This window comes from Annulohypoxylon truncatum, assembly GCF_022578515.1.
Source record: "Annulohypoxylon truncatum strain CBS 140777 unplaced genomic scaffold F4807scaffold_30, whole genome shotgun sequence".
NCBI lineage: Eukaryota > Fungi > Ascomycota > Sordariomycetes > Xylariales > Hypoxylaceae > Annulohypoxylon > Annulohypoxylon truncatum.
The window spans coordinates 288019-310739 of NW_025953816.1; the positions used below are offsets into that span (position 1 = coordinate 288019).

Consider the following 22721-nt stretch of genomic DNA (forward strand, 5'->3'; position numbering starts at 1 on the left):
TAGTAAATACTAGACTTGCTAGGCCTATATTACCTTGCCTATTTTACAGAGGTATGGCCAAAGCTCTCGTCTGTAAGCAAACAACTAACAAAACTAGTAAAACGAGGTCGATATAAGGTAGGTAGGCAGGTTAGTTTTACGAGTCCATGATAAATTTTAAACACTTTAAGTTGATAAATTCTATGACCACCTGCAAACAATTCACTGATGGTTCTTTTCCCATCAAGTGCAAACAATGTTCGTTGTTATTCATTAATCCGATATCAAAACATCCGTTCTGGCAGTTTTTCCTTGTGAAGTTGACATATATGAGTGTTCCCGACGAAGATGCTGGTCAAAAGTTTGGACCATTTGCTGATATATGGATGGACCAAATCCCTGAGCCACAGCCTACTGCGCCACCGCCATAGTTCCCGATTGCATGTACCACTATGGACATCCTACTAAGTGAAGCTACAGGGCTAATAGCGCAAACTCGAATAGGCTTATAAAATAGCATACCCATCGGCCTGTCACTAAAACTTACACAATACAAAAACCTAACACGTGCCAAAATGTCTTCACAACTGCAAAAGAGCAAGCTATGCTTCATCGGCGGCGGCAACATGGCCGGTGCCATCATTGGCGGCCTCGTTACCAAGGGCATTAACAAGCAGAATATCTACGTCTCCGAGCCGTGGGACGTGAACCGGGAAAAGATAGCGGCCACCGGGGTGCGCACCTCCGCATCCAACGTCGAGGCCTCGCAAGACGCCGACCTCCTCATCCTCGCCGTGAAGCCGCAGGTGACGAAAGGCGTGTGCCAGGAACTCGCTGGCGCCTGGGCCGGGCGCGCGTCTTTGCCCTTAATTGTCTCAATCGCCGCGGGCATCACGCTGGAGAGCCTGAAGGAGTGGTTCAAGCTAGCGGATGGGCGCTCCCCCCACATAATCCGCGTTATGCCGAACACCCCCGCCCTGCTCGGCGAAGGCGCATCAGGCCTCTTCGCGAGCGACGACGTGTCCCAAGAAGAGAAGGACCTCGCCGCATCGCTCCTAGCCAGCGTGAGTAAAGTGGCCGAGTGGGTAGACCGAGAAGAACTGATTGACGTCGTTACCGGGCTATCGGGTAAGACGCATCCCCCCCGTTCGTTAAGGTCAATTGAAACCTGCTTAGATATCGTCTTATTCTAGGATCCGGGCCGGCGTACTTCTTCGCCGTGGTAGAGCACTTGATTGAAAGCGGAATAAGTCTAGGACTTACGCGAGAGCAAGCTACTCGCCTGGCAAAGCAGACCTGCTACGGAGCGGGTAAGATGCTCGTCGAATCATCCGACGAGCCGGCGCAGCTGCGAAAGAATGTGACCAGCCCCAAGGGAACTACGGAAGCCGCGCTGAAAAGCTTCGAGGCTTCTGGACTTAAGGAAGCCGTGGATAAGGCCGTGAAGGCTGCGGCTGACCGTGGCAAGGAATTAGGAGAGACACTTGCTAAGTCGTAGTTCGATGTCTAGGTCTAAGTAACGGGATGGCTCACGATCAAATATCGTACCCCAGGAGTATTAGAATCATGTTTTAACCGAGTTCAAAAGTATTTTTCGGCGATCGAGATAAATAAAAAAGCTCAGTCATCCATTACTTGCATGTTCGTTACCTTAGAAAGATCTAGTGATAACGATGGAGTGAACTTGACGACGTTTTGATTGTAAGATAGGACGGAGTCACGAATGGTTTAACCCAGATTATTTACATCAGAATGGTTTAACCCAGATTATTTACATCAATGTGGATCCATACCTATAGGTTATCGTCAAAAAATTATTATCATCGCAGCAATGTCTCTAGGAAAACAAGGGTAATTTAATGAGACCCTAGATTGGATATTTCGTTTCAATTACCGATTTCGCTGTTTGTAAGGAGTTGTTGGTTATCAAGCAAACCGCCCTACTGAAGCTGGGCCGCATCTAACCGCCCATCAAACGCCGCTTCTTATCGCCGTCGCATTGATCGAACCAGCCCCTACAATCGCAAACTAATTGAAGCACTAAGAAACATCGATTTCGAATTCATTCGTGACGAACCTATCTTTCGTCTTATTCTACCTACTGAGGGGTTGCCAAGAGCTTTTCAATATCCGGTGTAATATCTACAAGTGGGAATTCCGTCCTATTTCCGGCCGAGGTGCCGGGAACGATCGGATCGCTGAACCATTCGATCACCGCGAAAACGGTTCCGGATACTTCGACGGTTGCAGTGTTGAAGGATTCGGGGTCCAGGGAAGGATCGTTCGGTATAAGGCCCAGATATTCGGCGGCTTCCCACTTGCCGTCCGCTGATCTCAGCACCGAGACACCCCTGTAATGCTCCGAAACGAGTAGCACTTTCCCTTCGTATTTCGGCGGTAGGTATATAGCGTCGAGCGACTCGATCGAACTATTAGACGGGGTCCTGGGAACGAGCACAGGCGTGCCTTTGTCTGCTGTCAGGTCGAAACGGTAAATTTCGCCGCTGCCGGTTTCATTCTTCGCGTCGCTGACCAGGAGAATATCTCCGATCGCCGCGAGACCGGTGAGCCCAGCGTAGGTATGGTCAATAGTCTCAGGCAAATACCATGGTTCGATGCTACTACCATCCGGCTCGACCCGTAATATCGTGCCCGGATAACTTCCTAGCACGTAAACGTGGCCGCGGGAATCATGCTCGACGTCTTGCTGACCGCCATATAACCCCTGGCTCACCTCGGTGATGTTAAGGGCCCATACGAGCTCTTTCCTGACGGGATCGTATCGCACGATGTAGTCGTCACCTGAAATCTTGTGGTCAGGGGTTTCATGTGGAACAGCGGAGTCGGCAAGGATCGATATCAAGTTCGTGTACGGATCCCATGCGACACCCCCGACGTGGAATGACCTAGTGCGTGTTACGCCTGGGAATTCTATCGTCAAGACCGTCTCGGCCTTGTACGGGTCGTACACGATTACCGATGCGTTGAAAAGCGCGCTTATTATGTACTTCTTTAGCTGCAAGCCACATCACACGTCAAATGTGAGACAACGACGCACCCGAAGTACAAGAGACATTGATTCAGATCGAAGTCGGCGTTCTCGGGGTAGAGCTGGTACGAGTCGACGATAATTGTCCCGCTGTCAAACGGCGCGCATTCACTCCGGCGCGAGATGTGATGGCCTCTCGCGTTCGCGACGTCCGACAGCAATGCTGCCCAAAGCCATGCGAATTGCAAAAGCATGATTGCGATCCGCAAGAAAGGGGCGACACCTAGTGTGATAGAACCCGAAAATGGGGCCTGTCGATGCCCTCCATTATTGTATGTATACCCCAACGTCGTATGTGACGACCCGGTTACTTCGCGTTGTGTTACAATGCGGTGGTTCTCCCCTCTCTGCCGCGTATCCTACTCGGTAGTTTAAAAAATGCCAATTCTAGGCGTGTTTAAATGAGCAACGAATCGAAGGTTTCACCCGGACGGATGCTTCTAGATAGCAGACACCCCGCATCACGAAATTGAGCTCGTGGAGGGTATATAGGGTGACTTGGTTGGTGACGTCGAATAATTAGCCCAGTTCCACGAATACCACTCACGCTCGAAACACAAGATTTGGTAGATAGATTAATCAGCCCTATGGCTAAAGGCTCATGAAATCGGGTATTGAATTGTAATCAAGGTGACCGATCACCCGGAACTAGTCTCGCACTCTCCACATTGCCAACCTGCTTGGCGCAGGCAGATTGGATGATCTTATCTGTGTACTCTTACGCAAGTGTACCCTCGACGATGCTCTTACTGTCGACGACAAATCCATATCCATTCTGTAGTTATTATGAGTAAGATATATAAAACATCAAGATGGGAAAATGAAAGCCGATTATGTAAGTGGGAATAGGCAATAGACAGTATCGTCAATCCGTAGCCATATTCCCCTCCAAGCCATGTAGATATCCTCAAGTAGGTAGTAAGTACATAGATATTGGCAATGGGTGACTTACCGATGTATTGTAAACCGTGACGTCCTGCCCTCCCGGAGTCGTCGTAGCACAGCAGTCTTCGACCATGATGCAGTCCCATCCGCGATAATACGCATCGGCCAAAGTTCCCAACACGCATTGATCCGTATTAACGCCGGCGAACAAGAGCGTGCGATACCCGCCAGCGGCGAGCTCCTTCGCGAGCGGCGTCTCCCCGTGCCAGAAGCCCGAGATGCGATTCTTACTGCAAAACACGTCCAAGTCCGCGCGGCTGGCATCCTGCAGGGGATCGTAGAGCTTCGCATTCCAAGAACCCTCCATCAGCAGACGGCCTCTCCCGTCGCCCATGTCGGAACCGAACCCGTTCCTGGCATATTTATCGTCTTTGGGTGGAGTAATGAGGCTGCTAGCGAAGCTGCGCTCAGTGGCTGCGGGCATGGCGCTCAGGTCGCCATCGTTCAGCCCCCAATTGAGCCAGATGATCTAGACTCGATGCTAGTGTCAGTGCTGCTTTTCTCTCTCCAAATCCATGATTTATCAGCGCCTTTATGTGATTATGAATGAGAATTGTACGACTGTCATGTGAAAACACATGTTCGGCTACCGACGCCTTCTGCTGTACCTTGACGTCAACCTCTCGACATTTCTTGATGACCTCGAGGGTGTGATCTGCTGCAGCTAAGCCGGTAGGGTGGTCATTACACCTCGGATGCAGAAAGAAATTCTGCATATCAACTACGACTAGAGCGCTCAAGGCTGGCGCCAATGCGATTGATGCATTCGGAGGTCCCTGCGTTGTACGAATAGTGAAGCCGGGCGAGGAAACCCCGCGGGTGAGATCGTACGTCTTGGTGTCACGGTTGTATGTCCATTCGTCGCCCTTAGGCCCAAATGTCAGAGTCGGTTGCATTATGAGTGGACGAGTGTCGAATAATTGGCAACACAGATGGATCACTTGCCAAGCTAATAAACCAAAGTGAGGTAAGGAGGGCGGACGATCGTAAAAATCGCCATAATATGCGAGGGGTAGAGAAATAAGAGCCACTAAGAGTTGGAGTATGTTCATCACGGTCGCCGGCCTCGCGATTCGGGGCAGTGATACCGACCCGACCAACTACAACCTGCTTACAATCGGGTAGCTGCAGGACACCGATAAGGTGGAGAGAGGAGCTCAGCTTCTACGCCGCATGTGGTAGCTGTGCCACCACTCCTTCCCATAGATAGCTGTCACGATGGAGTTAGTTAGCAGTTAGCTTGCTAATTGCCCAACCATATGCCTCCCTGCATACTTCGTGTATTCAGCTGTCGCAGCCATGACGACATTGTTTAAAAGCAATATTGCATCTGTACTTACTAGTTGACGCATAACCGTCTGTTTGGATCTTGGACATATAAAGAGCTTCGGTATCCTCTTCAAGTGCTATATTGATGAATTTTAATATTGTTAAATAATAGTCAACAACACTAGAGCCCTCACAACTTGAGCCTATCAGAAGATTGAATTCAACATTAACCTACGACTTCTTCAAAGTCCACGATGGTTGAGGCAAATATTACTGGCAAAGTGCTGTCGCCATCGCGAATGGCGCACATCGTACTTAGAACCCCGAGGTACAAGTCTATGGTCGAGTTTTATAAGAGCTTACTAGGCGCTCATGTTGTGGCCGAGACGGCAGTCATGGCCTTTTTAACTTACGACGAGGAACACCATCGTATCGCAATATGCGCGATACCGGGATGTGGTGACAAGGTGCGCAGCAGCGCGGGTTTAGATCACATTGCCTTCACTTTCGACTCGTTGAACGACTTCGCAACAGCCTATCTCCAGCGGAAAGCGCGTGGCATCTTACCCGTATGGTCCGTAAACCACGGACCGACGACTTCCATGTTGGACTTCCCCTGAAACCCCATAATAATAGACAGCTTGACTAACGTCTTAGTAGGTATTATCAAGATCCCGACGGAAACGTGATAGAGACGCAAGTAGACAATTTCGATACGGTTGAGGAAGCCACCGAGTACATGATGGGCCCTGAACTGGCCGAGAACCCCTTCGGAGTTGACTTCGACCCCGAAGACCTAGTCAGGCGTTTGAAGAGCGGTGAGCCAGAGGTTGATATCAAGAAACGTCCTAATATCGGTCCTCGAAGTATAGATGATGTTCCTCTTCTCCATCTGCCTCCACCCGTCGTGAAAGACAGTTATGAACCTATCGAGGGCCTATCTAACGCCACGCCTGCGATGCAAAAGTTCCAAGCCGGTTCAGTGGCGGTGTAGGAGACGATGTACGACTAAAGTAGGACTAGCATCTCAGTCTCCGCAATGAGGGATATGTATTATAGTCACCTGAATTCATCCTTGGCGGTGTGTCAGGCCAGTCACTGTAGGATCAAAAGAAAAGCGGCTCTCGGAAATTTTTTAAAATGAACAATATGGTTCGACCCGGTCCGAAATCATGAAAAGTGACGATATTATCGGGTAGTATTTCTCGGAAAGGAGTCATCGTCTCGGACAGTCCCGTTCTAGTGGGACGTATAATGATGAACATTGTTACTAATGAGAAAATGCGGTATTTGGAATGGTTCACTCTATAGATGCCAATCGGGTCTATCCAATACACACCCCAGCGACGCGCGAGGGTCACACTTGAAGTGAGATACGAAGATGCATGATCGCAACGAAAGAGCCGATCCCAGGAGGCGGTAATAGAAGAACTGCATGAAGCGGCGACCGACTCGGATCCGATGACAACGAGCGGATCGGCAAGTTGATGACGGTACGCATCGTTGACATCCTTCGCTATGAGATCGTGACACGTCCCAAAGACGTCAATATCAAGAATGACATAGTATCGAATGTTATGATCTGCATGTTCGTATGTTCAAAGATCCTGTATTATGATGGAGGCTGATGAGATCAGACGAAACGGATGCCGACAAGTCATTTGATATTCGATGATCAACGCATGATGTTCGTCAAGGACTCATACCAGCATTGACGCGATCTTGGGGAAAATCGAGTCGACTTGCTGCCACTACGAAGATCGACAACTAAGCTGAGGTCGACCTTGTGAAGATCGTGACGAGGATCAATATTTCCTTCGCACGTCCGAGCAATCAATCTGTGATTCAGTCGATAACCCATATCGCTTTGAAGTACCCAGCAGCTCCTTGCGAAGAGACAAGCCTTAATTTTTAGCTCCTAGAGCATTGCCTTGACACGTCTTCGGATACGCGCCTAGATAGGTACATATTCTACAGGTCGCTTCCGCTTCATCACTTAAAATTGGAGTTATTCGATGGTTTTAAAGCTCTACCTAGGTATTTGAATATGCGAATACGGAAGCGCAGTTATTGAGTGCACAAACGACCGAGGCTACTACTTGGAAAATTAGGGGCCTTCCTAAGAAATCTAGTTCTAACCGCCGATTCGTATAACGGTCAATATTTGCGATCTATTCTGCCAGTTAGTACCTAGTATCGCGCCAATAATAGTCGTATCCAAATGACAACCTACCTATAGTAGATACCATAGAATAATGTGGAAGATTTGAAGTCGGATCAAACTACGACAGTCTCGAAGTTGTCTCAAAAGCCCTGGTGAAGCTGTTTGATCGCTCTCTCTAGCAGGGATGTTCATTAAAACTCAGGGGTCTAGAAGCTGTCGGAGAAGGCCGTTTCAGGAAGATGGTGGGCCACCAGAACGCCAAGCCGTCGCCAAAATCAGCTCAATTTCCAGAAGGGATAGGCGGCCTAGTAGTAGTACCTATAATTCGCATTTTCTAGCTACAAAATGGGCGCTCTTGGTTTACCTAAGCCCGATTCTTAGCGATACCCTTCTCCGAGGTTTAAGATCATGCCAGCGCTTCAACTCAACAAGAGAAGTTGTTTGAACGACAACTAGTAACTCTCGACATATTAGTAGATTTTCTAGGAGTTTAGGTACCGTTCATAAGATATAGTATGAGGCTCAAAATCGCAGTGAGGACACGGTCCTATCATCTATGAGATGAACCGTACTATTGGGTAAGCGACATAAATACACCGAACCCAGCTGTTGCTGATCTTTAAGCCTCAACCGCGCCTTACCTGAAAGATCTTCAGAGCCGCGCATGGATCGTACCAGCGGGATACTACCAATACTATGTAACCGAAAGACCCTCGTGTCGCGACTAGATCTTTACTAATCCCTGTTAGTGTAAGATGCCCCTTATTAACAGGGACGACCAAGAGCCCAGTGCTTCAAGAGCCTCCCTGGGGCCATATCTGATTCCGCCAGCTGTTCCGCTAACCGCTCATGGAGCTTTATCGACCATATGCAACCAGCTGGAGTCGCGAGTCTTTAGGGCTGTTGAAGCACTTGGAAGTTTCGAGCCTAGAGCGCCAGGTATACCTGGCTACTTACTCGTGCTGCAAGACATCTCTTCGGGCTTCAGATCCTAGCTACACATCGGTACAATACTCCAACATGGGACGAACGAGGACGAATGCCTGCCGGAGTAGGGTTGCTGTTGGTGCCATGAGTGATTCATATCCCTGCCACCATGCTAGCTCACCATCTGATCTCAATGCTAAGATGAAGGACGATCTGCAGAAGGGGCTCGCCAAAGCCTGCCCGGACTAAGTACCCTAGTTAATCGTGCCATCGCCGACTTTGGGGTCGTTCATGTGTGCCATCTATATAATGGCTATGCTCCAGCTTCGTACCGTGAACTCTACTACTTCCTTCTCCATCAAGCTTCAGTTCATTCTTTGACAGTCGATTCGTTTCAGTTCTGCGAACTTTTTGTTCTCGACCTTCTTTTCTCTGCCTAATTACATTCATTACGAACCGCCAGGCCGGTCTTTACTCAATTCTATTCATCCAATTACCTAGTTAGGATCCGTCCTCTTTACATACCTTCTTTCAAAGAACTTGAACTCGTTGCTTGAACCAAGTTTGTTCTTCTTCGTCACCATGTACACCAAGGCTACTCTCATCTCCGCTCTTCTCGCGGTTGCCGAGGCTCGTTTCGGCCAGGAGCAAGTCCCTGTTGCCGGCGTCCAGGCTCTAAGCAACTTCGGTAGCCCCGGTGAAGCCGCAACTCTCGCAGGCTCTGTTCCCGGCGTGTTGCTCGCCGCCGCTAACCCGTGCGACAAGCTCACGTTGGCCGACAAGATCGTGTCGAGTCTCGGTACCGACCCCTCGGTCATTGTCGCGGCGCAGAAACTCGTCGCCGCCGAGCAGAACTTTAACCCCTTCGTTGTCAGCGTCCCTAACATCTGCGGCGACGCCACTCTTCCCGCTACCACGGAGCTCCGTGGCATTGTTCCTCTAGTCGATCCCGCCGTTACCGGCTCCGATACCGAGAACGCCAACTCGGCGACATCCTTGCAGACCCCCTTCGACGCCACTGGCCTAAGTGTAGGCGATGTTATGAAGGCCCAGGGATTCTCGAACTTCACCATTGCTGGCGCTACCGCCAACGCCGGTGCCAGCAGTTCCGCAACCACCGCCGCCGCCGCAGCCACTACTTCCGCCGTTGCGACTAAGTGTGGCGGTAGCAAGGCGACAAGCGCCGCCGCTGCCAGTCCCACTACCGCTGCCGCCGCTGCTACTTCCTCTGCTGCTTCTACTACCAACAACAACTCCGGCAGTGCTACAAACAGCAACTCGACGACCCAAGCCGGCGCCGGTGCCGTCAGCGATCCCGTAACCGGTACCTTCCCCGGTTTCCAGGCCTCTTCTCTCGGTCTCGACTTCGGAACCTGCACGCCCACCGTCAAGTTCGAGGAGTCGCTCAACGGCCGCAAGGCAGGCGAGTTCACCTTCCAGGCCCAGGACCCCGTCGTCAACAAGGGCCAGCAGGAGGCCTTGAACCCCAACATCATCTTCAACCGCATCTGCGACCAGCTCGTAAATGTGTGTAACGCCGCTGCGGACGCGGTGACTGCTTGCCGATCTGCTCAGACTAGCCTTGGATCCGGTGCTAAGGACGCGTCGACGGCTAATGCGTGGAACACCGCTCTTGGCTTCGACGGTGTCAACATCAACCCTGATAACGCTCCCCAGGCTGGTCTCGTTGGCCACACTTAAGTGGGCTCGTGTAGAGCTTGTTGGACATGATGAGATAGTCGCTTGTGATCATGCGCAGCAGAGGGTAGTTAGGAAATATAACGTGTCATGACGAATTAAGAACTTATATTGTATTATTCATTTAAAATAAACTTCGTGTACAACAATCGTAGTGCCATTCAGTCCTTCTTTGTACATTCATTGTCCTATAACTACCTACCTGAGAGTACCTAGGTAGGTAGCCACGTGAAGACGAGAAGTTATCTTCCGTTCAGCTTTTCAAGCTACCTACCTAGCATAGGTAAACCCTTGGTTGGCTTATCCGATATCACAATTGATCCATTCATCTCTTTTCGGGGTATTCTTCATATAGTCGTATTCATCATAACTCCCTGGTTCTTTAAACATGAGTCCGTAATATGAAAGCTCCTGTTTTCAAGGAGTATAGGAGTTCTCATGACATATTCAGCTTGTGTAATCAGGAAGTTTAAACCCCTTTTCCTTCAGCAGCCAAACAAAGTTAGATACACATCAGAAATAAAAGTTATCATTCGTATCAATTATTCCTAAGAAAAGAATGCATAAAATAAACAATAACGGCGTCCTTTCCCCTGACAAGAGACTCCTTTTTACGAACTGCCCTTGAATGGCCCTCCTAAGCTTTTTCACACCCATATGATATCGAGGACAAATTTGTTGGTAAACGGCTCCGAACCTAGGTAGTATACCTAGAAAACAGTAACACGCATTATGGGCGTGAGTCTACTACATACCAGGTAGATACCTATTCGGTTTCTAATCTGAAATTCAACTTTAGGTACAGAATTGAAAAGGGGTTCACAACCTAGCCACCACATACCATTAGGGCTGCATACTTAGCATGTTTTGCCCTTGATCGGATCATCTCGGTGTAATAATCAGTTCCTGCATGAATTGTACCGTTTCATCAGATCTCAGATATTACCAGATGCTATCCGAGCTGCATGTTAGACATACTTAGTGCCGCAACCACAAGGAGACCTGAGGAGTAGAGTAGCCAAGATCCCTTGCCGGATTACTCTTGTGTAACTGTTATATTATCCCGTATATTCTAATGGAGTGTAGCATTCTTATATACTACTCATACCAACATGTAACGACAATACACCCCATGCCGTTTACTTACAATCCAATCCGCATCCCTTACAACATTATGAAGTAATGGAAAAGAAATCCCTCGATCAATCTTAGGTATCAGGTTACTGTTGGACACCAAGTATTGGTGAAGCAAGTGAGGGCTTATTCAGATTGTACACACCATCTCCGATGTTGTTGGTTCAAGGTTGTAGTGAGTCGCTATAATATTATGTAAAGGTGAGAATAAGCTTCTATAACAAGACGAAGCCTTATTATGAAGTATCAAATACATTTACCAACCTAGTAGCCATTAAAATCGTGTTTAAGTGTTTATTATTTTCATCATTTATCTCATCCCCCTTAATTAATTCTATCACATACACCTAGTGTTATATTGAAGTTTATAGTCGTCAGTTTGAAAAGCTCCTCTTAATAATAGAGATATCTTAGTTTAAACTATGTCACATTTTCTCAACAGGCTTCTTGTTGGATTATTTCTTTTGATAATTGCAGTGAATGCTGATTATGTAATTTTCGATCACCGCTTCATTACTACATCGTTTCACTAAGTAAATATATGCTAATGCTCGGGTAACTCTCGGGTGAGATCGGCTTGCAAGTAGCCTCTGGCAACCATCATGCAAGTCACAATGGAACTGAGCTTACCTACCAATTGACCATCTACTTCAGCTAGGGAGAATTTGATGTTGGCGCAGAGTGGACAAGAACCAAGCCCCCTAGCCGATATTATACCCGATTGTACTCGCCCCTCCCAGTAAGCCTGTTTACGGCACAAATACACTTCCCGGTACATCCGGCTGGGCTCCTATAGGTCTTCGTATGACGCTATATTTCGGGCCGCATGGTGTTAGGTCGGTCCGAGTCTAGCTGGGTGGCTATATTGCAGAGGTATAACATCCAAGGCAGTTTTAGGGCGCTTTCCGCGCTCAAGGTGTTAATAGCTAACAGGCCTTGACGAAGATCCGGGTCTTATTACCTAATACTGGTTAGTCCCCATGTGTTTCAATACAGAAGAATAATATAAAAGGCCAATCATTTCATCCGTAATAGTATACAAGGCTGTGTCAAGGTGATGGCAATGCAGTACATTAGCTCCGTGCCATTCCTGAGATTATCTGGTATAACTTTTAGCTAGAATGTTCAATATAATAGTCACATGGGCTATTGATGTTGATCTACTGCGTTAGGGCTGTTGCTGGGATCTTCTAGCTTATCTTATATTATAATAACGCTAACCGGATGTCCTAAATGCATCTCCATAATACGCGATAATGATGTCCAGCTGACTGCTTCAACCCCCTGGCCGACTTGTTCCTTGGAACTTCTTCATGGTGGTCTCGATTACGTTGACGGCAATGAAGTCCGTGGGACACTCGCCTACCTACTTAGTTGAGATGTTGTTGGTGTGTCCCGAAGATGTCACGGAAGTTTGGAGTAGAAAATATGCTTGATGCTCGAGTGACGCGTACGAAGGTAGTGTCGAGCGACGCGACGCGGTCGACGCGGTTCTTCCTCTGAATCGTTCAATTGTCTAGGATTGGGTAGACTGCTTCTGGTGCTCCGTCTGCCCTACACCTACGCAAACGGATTTGAAACGGTTTACATGGTATAGGGAAAGTAGTGGGAAGTTATCCACGAAGACCCTCGTCCTCAAGGTACTCCACCTTCCCGCTGCTTGTGTAGGGCTCTCCAAAAGGATCCTATATCTCCGCCAGGTAACAATATTCGGCTGTTGCCTTCCTATCTGCATCGCAGGCTAGGAAACGTGAAAATATTCTGCGAACTATCAACGGCGTCGCTCATTATCATCTAATTCCAGTTCTCTTGCATGCCACGTGTCTGGTAACATTCTCGCTTTTGGTATTGTGGCGCTCGATGTGCATCGCAGCAAGCCCAGTTCTTAGCACTGACGTCTTCCCGACTACCTACCTTGGTAAGTATTGGTTATCGTACATGCCACCGATCTGCAAGCGGGCTGTGCCGCCATGTGGTGCTGAGTCTGATCCGCTTAAGAGGGTAAAAAAACAGTTCTCCGGTGAGGATTTCCACTCTTCGCAACTGAGCAGTCTGTGTTAGTGCATCTGTTTTAGAAGTGCATTACTAGTACGGATGCACTGCAAGTCAAACGTTCCAACTACGAGAAACCTAGAGGATGAGCTAGAGCATGTGCTAGGGATGAGAGGCCGATAGACGAGCTCCATACATCGCCATCGCTTGGTTCTTCTGCATCTGTCCGACGCTGCATCCCCAAGAGGTATCCGTTGATTAGGTATTTATGTTTCAATCAAATTTCTTGGCATTTCTTATCAGCGTAGGTTAAGGGGGAGGCATTCCAACGGCTTGTCACGCCACATGCGCACAGTTTCCCACGTTGCCTCCTCTTATTTTGCGGGGAAATCGAAGCGGTCAGCGACATGAGGGGCAGTCTGGGCAGGGAGACAGGCATGCGGCATGCCTCTGCTATATATTTTATGGGACCCGTAGCCTGTAGACATGCTGGGTAATATGTATAATATGATATTTTAGGAATCGCTAGGTTACCCCGTTACCTCGTGGTATTTCAGCATACCCGCATGCCCCCTATAGCTGTGGATATCGATGGGCAACATCTTGCACGCGAATGTCATGGTTTTTTCGATAATCGAGCCGATGGACTCCAGGGCTTCGGCTGATCGTCGACAGCTCTCGGCCGGGACGGCCCGAGGATTCGGGACCAGAATGGTTCGCGACCGTGCCGTCAGCATGCATCCGTTTAAGTGATGTACAAAATAATTATTGACATCTGCGAGGCTTAGTCACGATTGGCACTAAGTAGTACCAAAGATAGGTCTCTAGTAGCTTTATGTTATGCGGGCGAACCTGATTTATGTATACATACTCGATACTACGTACATTACATACACCACCACATACACTACATACACTAATAATCTATCAACCCAATCGGTCCAACGCGAGCTTTTCCTCCAAACATCGATGATCTCCTGCAACTAAATCTTTATTGGATCTTTCCTGCCACGGTGTCGGGCACGTCTTCCACCACCGTCGTCTCGTAACCCCTAAGTTCGAAATACTTCTTGAACTCGGGATCCTCAGTTAGCTGCGCGACCAATGACCTCTCGAACGGTATCATGAACTCCCATCCTTCGTCGGGATTGGAGGTTACCCTAGGCGGGTAGATGATGACTAGTCCCTCGTCTATCTTATTCGCGAAGAGATGTCTGAATGCTTTGGGTCGCGCGAACCCAAAGTCGGCTTCCGTAACCTTGGTATCACGCCAGTCCGTCATGATAATCGTCAAAGATGGGAATGAATCGATACGGATGAACAGAGACGTCTTGTCACGGATGGGTGCTACTGATTCCATTGCCTTACGTAATGCGTCTTCTGTCATGCTATTGGTCAGGCTGCGGATATAGGACGCAAGCTTTGATAAGGGCGCCTCTGAAATCACCTCCGCATTGGTTATCCTGGTTGGAGCGGTCGCCGATAAGGCAGCAAAGAAAACGTTCCTCTGGATCCTTTCAGGCTCAAGTGGGGTGAGCCGCTTCCTCATGTTGATAGCTTCACCCCATAAGCTCGACTCGTTGGGATCTACATTGTAGATAGTAGCACGATGCTTAGAGAGGTATCTCCATAGGAAAGCAGAAACAGCATCGTAGGTCGAGATCCAGGAGCCGTCCGTGGGGCTGGCGAGCTTCTTGAGTTCTGCGGCCTTGCTCTTCGGTAGGTGGAGGAGCATGGCTGCCGATGGTGGGTGGGGGTAACGGCTAGGTGCAGGAGGGCCGTCGATTTTGGATTCTTCGGGCACCTCCTTTGCGATGAAGCGTGTATGACGTACCGCTTGCATATCCCAACCGGGAGCCGGAGTCTTGTTGACAATAGCAGCGCAGTTGTCAGCGAGCTGATGGGCAACGCTGGCCCAACCCATCACGTCGTTGGCGTAGTGGTGAGAGTGCATATTGAGAATTAACCCTCCCGGGATGAAGTTAGCTTGGAATGCCGAGACGAATGGGCTAGCATCCGGGTGACACTCGGGCCTTTCACCGTAAACGAGGCCGTTCCAGCTCAAAGTCGGGATCTTATCCCCGATCTTCGATGAGGCGAAGTGGGCATCTTCGAGCTCGGAGAAGGAAGGGAAGTTATCCTCCGGCGAGTCGAGGTGCTGAATGATAAATCCGACTGTGCTGTCCTTCTTCTTGACGAACGAATGGTCGCCGTGCTCGTTCTTCTCGATAGTGCCGACGAGGTGTCTGGCCTGGGCGAGGGTTCGTTCGAGACCCTCCTTGATCACTTCAGCGATCCTGGCCTTGTCGGCGCCTTCGTCTAACTTGAAAAAGAGCGCATAGTTGTTATATACGCAAGCAGCTAAGTAATCAAGGGTAGAAAGTCTGATGCTTTCCTCCTCAGGGTCGTTCTCCCAACCCCAAGGGTGAAGCTGATATTCTTGTTTCGTCGGCATGGTTGATAATCTATCTGCTCGATAACAGGTTCACAATAAACTTGGCAATAAGGGCAACTTTGGAGAAAATGGCATTACATTGAAGCTGTGCGACTCGACTTCGGTTTTAAATAATTTCCAAGACTCACTGTCGGACAGGTTACTTGGCCTCGACACTATGAACGACTAACAACGAAGCACACCTAGCCGGGTATTACAGAGTACCTAGTTGGAGGACTAATGCGACGGTGGGGTGCGAAATGTATAGGGGTTCGTTTCCTAGCCAATGCAGGGGGAATCAACAAGTCCAACACTCTTTGCTATACGGAAGGCCTGGGAAGGCCTGGCCTCGATGTCGATACCTATCTCATGGATGTAAGGATATCGAAGTTAAAGCTACACTAGCTGGGTATGTACTGCGTGGAGTGTGCTAGCCATCTTCCATTCGTCCCCTGCAATAATGTAATCGTACGGTCCGTGCGGATTCGTAGGTGGCAACGCTTCCCGAGTTCATTTTATATTACCAGCGACATAAAATGACGACGTATGTTCGATCTCTAATAAAAGTGATAGGTCGGTAAGGTGCTGTTAGCCGAATGAAGCAACCTACCTACCCGAGTCTCACCCGTTTATACGCGTGTACGAAATACATCGTAAGCCCCATTGTCGCCTCATGGGTAAGCGGCCCAGGAGTAAGGTTACGAAGGTTACACCCAAGAAAGGGAGGCATGGTTAGCGTGATAATTTCTTTGCGTCTTCCCCTTTTCGTATGGATCTACACATACCCCCCTGCTATCCCGCCTTTCTCGTTTCAAATCGTCAATGCATGGAACGTTGGAAGGTTGGAACCAAAACAGAACTGAAAGAATCACATTTCTTAGTCATTCTTCCATCCTCTTGCGGTTGAAGATGATCTTTATACCGACTGAACTCCACGATGTTCATCCCCCCCCTTTGGGACTCATCGCGCGTCGTCCATCGCATTCTCGATGACACGTTCAATTGCGCGAAGTGTCCCAGCTAAGCCCTCATCCGATTTTGCGCCTGGGACATCATGGCCTAGATCGTGCAGAAACACCTCCCTGACTTGATCATCGCAAAGTCGAGATAAAGATTCGTGGACTTTAATCTCATCGGGTCCAGCAGTCCGGGACCAGATATGGGCGGTTGGAATCTTCAGCAAAACCCCATCCGTGTCTGGATCGGCGTGCTTGATTACGCCAGATCGGACTAGGTCAGGGTCGAACGGTGGAGCTGCGCTGAAAAGCACAGCGCATTTGAACCCACCGAAAGAACCATGTCTTGCGTCCTCGACCAGCATCATGGCCGCCACCGTTCCGCCCTCGGAGAACCCCATAATCCCGTCGAATGGGCCTCGGCTCTCCACGAACTCTATCATGTTGTCGCAAAGATCTTGGTCTTGTTCTACGTTATGCGCAACATACCCGAAAAATTCGTCAGCGAGAGCCTCAGCACCTGCGTGGTGTTAGCGTTGTGACTGGAGGGTGACATTCGGTAAGAGATGCTGGTTATTGTCTCATACCGACTTGGGGCGGCGTGGCAACTGTGCCGTTCGCGAAGACGAATTCGTGGTCTCGTCCAAGAGCCTCCCGGATCCTTGCTGTGCCTAGAAGTTAATCTCGGTCTGACAGAACAACAACCACTCGAAAGGCGGATGGGGAACCGAACCGGTCTGCATCTCAAAAATCTTCCAACTGCCGTCAGCACATGCTCCTGAAGAACGCCACAGGGGCATGTACCTGTGCGCTCGTTCCCCTTCCATGTAAACAAAGCCACCTCATCTTTGGAGATTTTGAATATCTCTATCACAGATTGGCCGTTCGTTGTGATGCAATTTAATGTAAAACCCGAGATGCGAGATGCGGCAGGGTTTTGGCGGTGATATGCAACGATCGTAAAGTTTTAATTCGCCGCTCCTCCTATAGAAATGTTCTCCGGCAATGTTTAATACTATCCGAGCGTTTCAAGAACAACTTCTAAGTGTGAAAGATGCAAGGCAGCCCGGTCGACTCTACTGCTTTAAAGATATTCTTCGATGCCGATCATACGGCTCGAAGAAACTTTCCTATATAGGCCGTACCGCAACACGGCAATGCACAGCAGCCGGAGATATTACCTATCAGGATTCCGGAATGCATAGGTAGTTGAAATGCATGCAGCTAGATCCTTGTTTTGTTGTGAAGGCGAACCTCCAATAGGAGGAAAATGCACACCACAAGAGTTTTGTCGGGTCAGAATCTAAGCTAAGGATGTAGGATTCATCTTAGCCTATTCGGCTGGCAACGGCCTCTTGATACTCGACATATACTACTTATATCAAGCTAAGCTCTTAGCTAAATGACATCAAGAAGAGTATGAACGATGCCCATTTGGTCTTTCATCTCTCGTAGGGGTCTTTGATTGTTTGCTTTAAGCTCGGCGGCATTGAGATGACACGAAGCATTGGCTGCATGCAATACGACGGTGCTGAAGGCAAAAGCTTTTTTTCTATCCCAGCATATGCTACGCTGTACCAGGGCTTCTACAGGCCTCTCTTCAGACATATCAATCAGCCCCATGAGCTACCCCGAACACTGTGCTAGGTTTGGAGATGGGCGATGGCGAAAGCAAAATAGGCCAAGGAAGATGATGTGAAGAAGCTTGAGCCAGTATGCGCTCCTCAGGGGATTTTAGTCTGCGAGAGGCTTTCCCGGGGCGTTTCCGGCCCCTTGCAAGTAGCCGGGATCTCGAAGTGTATCTGATATGTTACGACGGGGTAACCGAACGATCAATACTTGTGCTCTTCTTACTCGATCTCGATTATTCTCTTGCTGCATCTCATGTAATACTAAATCCCAAGAAAATCCGCGGCCAAGACGAAGGGAAAAATCATCACCTTCTTGTGCGGAGCGGTAACAATGGCAGACCTCCCTTCCCTTCCTCACGACCTACAGGAGGCTGCCCTTAACGGGCCTGCTCTTGCTCCTCCTGCAGGCGTCACTCCGAACTTCGATAACCCTCCTAATAGTAATGGGCTGGCATATGGTGTTATCGCCGCGTGTGTTTCTGTTGCAACTATTTGTCTCCTCATCCGTGGCTATGCGAGACTGTTCCTCTTCAGACAACTGAAGCCCGAAGACTGTATGGAATCCAATCTTACAAGCCGTCATGCTGACCACGTTGAAGCTGATTGATTCGTTTAGATATGATCGTTTTTGCTTACGTTAGTTATGTGACTCCTGGCATCCTCCGATGATACTGACCCCATTAGGGAACTTTTATCTGTTGGACGGTTTTCTCACTACTGCTGTCTAAAACCCCTGGCTTCTTCGTCCATCAGTGGAACCTTCACCTAAGGGCTATGATTGACACCGTCTTTGTGAGTGTCGATGTTGATACGGCTGAGCGACGCGGCTAACCTGCGGTAGTATATTCACTACGCTGGCGTTTTTTACTCAATCACCCTTCCGCTTCTAAAAATAGCTATCCTGACGGAATGGACTCGTATGCTTGTCCCCAGGGGCACTCGCAACGTCTTCTGGTGGTTTTGCAACGGTGTTATAGCTTCGCAAGTCATGGCTATGATTGCTATCGTATTTGCCCTCTGCTTCGTCTGCATCCCATATCAAAAGATATGGGATCTTACACTCCCGGGTCATTGCATCAATAAGCTTCACATCGATATCGGGGCCGCTACTGTCCATCTCACCACGGACCTTGTCATATTGTGTCTGCCGCAAAAGGTCATCTGGGGTTTACAGTTATCGCTTAGAAAGAAACTAGGTGTTTCTATATTCTTCTCTCTTGGTATCTTGTAAGTCAATATCGTGACCGAGCCCCATATTGTTTGAAGGTTTTACTAATACGCAAACCTACAGGGCATGTATCTCTGCTGCTTTCAGGTTAGGTGTAACAGTGACTTATGCAACCGATCCGGACACCACGTACACCTTCGGCCCCGTGATCTTCTGGGCTTTTGCCGAAATGACCTGTGGATTTATAATCGCATGTTTACCGTCTACTCCGAAGATTCTCAAGGACCACGGCATCCTCCACAAGATGAAGAGGATGGCGAAGTCCTTCGTGGGTATGAAGAACAGCACCCTGAGGAGCACGAAGCCTACTACAGGCACGGGGACCAATCCAAACAGCACATACCGGAAGATCGACGAATACGGTGTGCAGATGAAAGACCTCAAGAATTCGGAATCTACGGAGCAACTTCGAGACGACTCGATCAAATTCGATCAGGGCATCGTTCGCACTACTCGTGTCACCATCAAGCAGGAATATGTGGGCGATGTTGGGAAGAACGCAGTGGATCACAACGCCGCCTGGCGCAACTAAGACTAGGTACATTGATACCGGTAGGGGAACAGGAGTTGCGGCCTCGCTCAAGGAGGTTCATGGGTTGACAGACGCCTGTTATCGAACACCTTGTATATAGATGCTGGGTAGTCTGATGTTACAAAAACGGTTCGGCACAAAGAAATGTCGGGAAACCTTGGAGTCTAGTTGAGAAAAGGACGACTTCTTGTGTAGTATATATTCAAATGGCTTCATATCGAGTATATGTACTTGTCCTAGATGGACACTCGCCACCCACCATGTTCCCTTCATCATGCAGCAGCAGACTTCTTTCCCAAGGTGGTTGAATTTGGTGAATATCGTGGAACTTGGAAGCGTGGTTCTCGGATTTGGATACCCATCTTAAATATCCTCTAGATGCCTTTGCGCCATGATATCTTGTATCATTCAGTTATTCCAAGCTAGAATGACGTCTCCAAAATCCCGAATTCTCCGAGACATCTTCAAACTTTGGTAAGACATGGAATTTGTCCTCAGAACCAAGCATCCCAAGGGTCGAGTCGTGACAATCTGCAACTAAACCAAGATAATAATGATAATACAAGCCCTTGTCCATGCATGTTGACTTAGTCATTTTTGACAATTTCACTGCCTACTTTCGTTGGATGGGTCACATGTGATGTGATTTTAGTCAGGAGACTAATACGAAGTACGACTAGCGTTCTCGAGTCCCGAAAAATCGTTAAGTTAGCGAACAAAGGAAAACTCCTTAGCTTCTCATAACAGTCGGGACGGCCCTTGGTACCTAGTAGGCGCGGGGGTTGAGCGGTTAGACGTTCGAGATCTTTACTTAGCTGAGCCTAGGGATCCTTGCATTTATAAGCTTAATGGCGCTTACGAACCATACAGTATATGACGGGGAAAGAGAATAGAAGATACCTAGGTAAATAGGCTAGGTACCTGCTGGGAAACTGGTGGGTATAGCAGGTATGTACGAACTGGTCCATGCGTGTGACATTCATAATTATCATTTGTGTAATAATATGGTAGCGATGAGACATAAATCTTCCGTAACCCATCCACAGCAGATATACGGCTCCTTGACTATAATAAAGATGACCATCACGTGATACCCAGGGGACCCAAGGCAATGTCTCCAGAGAAACTGCATTGTCACCGCAGCATCTATATTCATTCTACATAATATAGAACCAGGTAGTGCCAATAATGGTTCTGAGAAGTGCGTAAGCCCTTCGTTTTTATGTATGTGTATCCATAATTAATATGGGCGCAGTAGGGCGATATGTATTATATGATGAAACATCACTCGCTCTCTACACAGGATGACATCCTATTGCATATAATATTGTCGAATTCAGACGAACATCACAAGGATATTCTTTCTCAGGATGCTACGCTTCCTACAATCTTGTCTACCGTTTGCCATAAAGGGGTAAGGTCAATGCTTTGGAAATTATGGATTTTAGAGTCACCAGGGGCGTATTTGTAAAAGAGCCCAGAGAAAAGCTAGGACTAGCTTGCGGAGTAGCGTTTTCGCTGGATAGCGTTGCGATTGGCTCTGCCTATAAAAGTCCCGCCGTATTTGCTAGCTCGGGATCCCAAGTTCAACGGTTTTCGTTAGCGTTGCTACACAAATGTTACAATAATACAGCGACGAGGAAAACTCTTAAGTTTCTGTCTCCCTTGGATACTACGTGATACACTGGATAGCTTAAAAACTGGCGTACCAAACAAATGAGACTCGGTAATTAGGGCAATACAGAAGCTCGGCTCGATGCCACCTCGTCCGGGACTTGAGGCTTGGGGTGTGCTCTTTATCGGGCCGCTTCGAGTTAGGTAAGCATGGTAATTTTATAGATGGTTGCTAACGTCTCTTTATATGGAAGTGTTCCAGGCATAAAATATTCAAGTTATAATATGCGAGGCCCCTTATTTTAGCTTATCGGCATTTCCGGCTTTGAACTTATTTCCCTTTACCCCTTGTAGGAGTCGAGTAAACTTTGTGTTCATGAATGAAGGTAAGGGCTTCTCCCAACTATGGTCCCCTTGCCTCTTATCGAGAAAATATCAGCGGCTTCGGTGATAAATCTTCGATTGCTATATTCGACTATATCTTACCCCACGTTCCCAAAGGGCCGTAAGATGTGGGAGGTTGCGACGACTTTGGCGAGGTTACATTCAGTCTTGCATGACTATGTATTTCTCGTCGGATGACCAGGCCGTCTGTTTAGATAACTTCGTTCTCGTCTTAGACCACTACAGCGGACATGGTTACCTGGTAACTGGGTGGGCCGCTCCCAGGAGAATCACCAAGAACTAAGATTCTCGGGTCCGTAGCGTAACTCGAATACGTGCGTATTAATCGCCACTCTGCGATGTACGCATCTTTTACGGATCTGAGACGGTGAACTAAGTCTTGTCTCTCGCAGTTTTATATCCCCCAAAACTATAACGTATCGCGCAATGACCCATAATAGCTCCAGCTCGGATACCACTGTATCAATCGTGCATCATGGGTATTTCTAACGTGCTATGGATCTTCTAGTTATGCGAATCTTTAAGTCCACGTCGACGTGCATACACGTGCTGTCTTAAGATCAGACTACACTGAGCACACCCCACGGACTCTTAACATGTTTTTAGTTCGAATAGACTCGCGCGAAGTCGCTAAATGGCCGGGGGTTACTCCGCGATGAGAACCGTCCCAACTACCCCCTTGCTTTTCCTTACCTAGCCTATCGGTCGAGGAAAATGCAACCCCTCACGAGCCTCTCTTTTTTCCTAAGAGGTATTCTATGTAC

At 48.4% G+C, this 22721-nt stretch overlaps 8 protein-coding genes across 8 annotated transcripts; 4 read left to right on the forward strand and 4 right to left on the reverse strand.

Annotated features, from left to right (window-relative positions):
* Window positions 1–56: 56 nt before the first annotated feature.
* Window positions 57–1758, forward strand: F4807DRAFT_436761 (pyrroline-5-carboxylate reductase). Its single transcript, XM_047998990.1, has 2 exons — window positions 57–1107; window positions 1173–1758. The coding sequence occupies exons 1-2, from the start codon at window positions 555–557 to the stop codon at window positions 1475–1477; spliced, it is 858 nt and encodes a 285-aa protein (XP_047851559.1). The 5' UTR covers window positions 57–554; the 3' UTR covers window positions 1478–1758.
* F4807DRAFT_212075 (uncharacterized protein) lies at window positions 1625–3731 on the reverse strand. Its single transcript, XM_047993943.1, has 2 exons — window positions 3038–3731; window positions 1625–2975 (listed from the first exon to the last, which is right to left on the reverse strand). Exons 1-2 carry the CDS (start codon window positions 3220–3222, stop codon window positions 2078–2080), a joined length of 1083 nt encoding a protein of 360 aa, XP_047851560.1. The 5' UTR covers window positions 3223–3731; the 3' UTR covers window positions 1625–2077.
* A 15-nt stretch (window positions 3732–3746) lies between these two features.
* On the reverse strand, window positions 3747–4869 carry F4807DRAFT_463104 (Isochorismatase hydrolase; the record flags this gene model as incomplete). Its single annotated transcript, XM_048001925.1, has 3 exons — window positions 3747–3803; window positions 3981–4442; window positions 4564–4869. The coding sequence occupies 3 exons, from the start codon at window positions 4867–4869 to the stop codon at window positions 3747–3749; spliced, it is 825 nt and encodes a 274-aa protein (XP_047851561.1).
* Window positions 4870–5496: 627 nt separating this feature from the next.
* On the forward strand, window positions 5497–6712 carry F4807DRAFT_469805 (Glyoxalase/Bleomycin resistance protein/Dihydroxybiphenyl dioxygenase; the record flags this gene model as incomplete). The annotated part of the gene is made up of 2 exons (XM_048002750.1): window positions 5497–5846; window positions 5903–6712. 2 exons carry the CDS (start codon window positions 5497–5499, stop codon window positions 6234–6236), a joined length of 684 nt encoding a protein of 227 aa, XP_047851562.1. The 3' UTR covers window positions 6237–6712.
* Window positions 6713–8458: 1746 nt separating this feature from the next.
* On the forward strand, window positions 8459–10216 carry F4807DRAFT_212129 (uncharacterized protein). The gene is made up of 2 exons (XM_047993944.1): window positions 8459–8481; window positions 8535–10216. The coding sequence occupies exon 2, from the start codon at window positions 8916–8918 to the stop codon at window positions 10032–10034; it is 1119 nt and encodes a 372-aa protein (XP_047851563.1). The 5' UTR covers window positions 8459–8481; window positions 8535–8915; the 3' UTR covers window positions 10035–10216.
* Window positions 10217–13967: 3751 nt separating this feature from the next.
* F4807DRAFT_212321 (acyltransferase) lies at window positions 13968–15721 on the reverse strand. The gene has a single exon (XM_047993947.1). It carries the CDS (start codon window positions 15610–15612, stop codon window positions 14149–14151), a length of 1464 nt encoding a protein of 487 aa, XP_047851564.1. The 5' UTR covers window positions 15613–15721; the 3' UTR covers window positions 13968–14148.
* A 782-nt stretch (window positions 15722–16503) lies between these two features.
* Window positions 16504–17827, reverse strand: F4807DRAFT_212235 (serine hydrolase FSH). The gene is made up of 4 exons (XM_047993946.1): window positions 17352–17827; window positions 17281–17299; window positions 17135–17212; window positions 16504–17067 (listed from the first exon to the last, which is right to left on the reverse strand). Exons 1-4 carry the CDS (start codon window positions 17391–17393, stop codon window positions 16553–16555), a joined length of 654 nt encoding a protein of 217 aa, XP_047851565.1. The 5' UTR covers window positions 17394–17827; the 3' UTR covers window positions 16504–16552.
* Window positions 17828–18340: 513 nt separating this feature from the next.
* Window positions 18341–19977, forward strand: F4807DRAFT_212163 (uncharacterized protein). Its single transcript, XM_047993945.1, has 5 exons — window positions 18341–18732; window positions 18795–18814; window positions 18863–18970; window positions 19020–19405; window positions 19470–19977. The coding sequence occupies exons 1-5, from the start codon at window positions 18510–18512 to the stop codon at window positions 19936–19938; spliced, it is 1206 nt and encodes a 401-aa protein (XP_047851566.1). The 5' UTR covers window positions 18341–18509; the 3' UTR covers window positions 19939–19977.
* Window positions 19978–22721: the final 2744 nt, after the last annotated feature.

Excerpts from the sequence above, each read along its gene's own strand:
- F4807DRAFT_436761 (XM_047998990.1), top strand. The coding sequence starts at position 555 with ATGTCTTCACAACTGCAAAAGAGCAAGCTATGCTTCATCGGCGGCGGC. Across the intron at positions 1,108-1,172 it reads CGTCGTTACCGGGCTATCGG|GATCCGGGCCGGCGTACTTC; the intron begins GTAAGACGCATC and ends GTCTTATTCTAG.
- F4807DRAFT_212075 (XM_047993943.1), bottom strand. The coding sequence starts at position 3,222 with ATGCTTTTGCAATTCGCATGGCTTTGGGCAGCATTGCTGTCGGACGTC. Across the intron at positions 2,976-3,037 it reads CAATGTCTCTTGTACTTCGG|CGCGCTTTTCAACGCATCGG; the intron begins GTGCGTCGTTGT and ends GTACATAATAAG.
- F4807DRAFT_212129 (XM_047993944.1), top strand. The coding sequence starts at position 8,916 with ATGTACACCAAGGCTACTCTCATCTCCGCTCTTCTCGCGGTTGCCGAG.
- F4807DRAFT_212321 (XM_047993947.1), bottom strand. The coding sequence starts at position 15,612 with ATGCCGACGAAACAAGAATATCAGCTTCACCCTTGGGGTTGGGAGAAC.
- F4807DRAFT_212235 (XM_047993946.1), bottom strand. The coding sequence starts at position 17,393 with ATGAGGTGGCTTTGTTTACATGGAAGGGGAACGAGCGCACAG. Across the intron at positions 17,068-17,134 it reads TGCCACGCCGCCCCAAGTCG|GTGCTGAGGCTCTCGCTGAC; the intron begins GTATGAGACAAT and ends AACACCACGCAG.
- F4807DRAFT_212163 (XM_047993945.1), top strand. The coding sequence starts at position 18,510 with ATGGCAGACCTCCCTTCCCTTCCTCACGACCTACAGGAGGCTGCCCTT. Across the intron at positions 18,733-18,794 it reads ACAACTGAAGCCCGAAGACT|ATATGATCGTTTTTGCTTAC; the intron begins GTATGGAATCCA and ends TGATTCGTTTAG. Across the intron at positions 18,815-18,862 it reads ATATGATCGTTTTTGCTTAC|GGAACTTTTATCTGTTGGAC; the intron begins GTTAGTTATGTG and ends TGACCCCATTAG.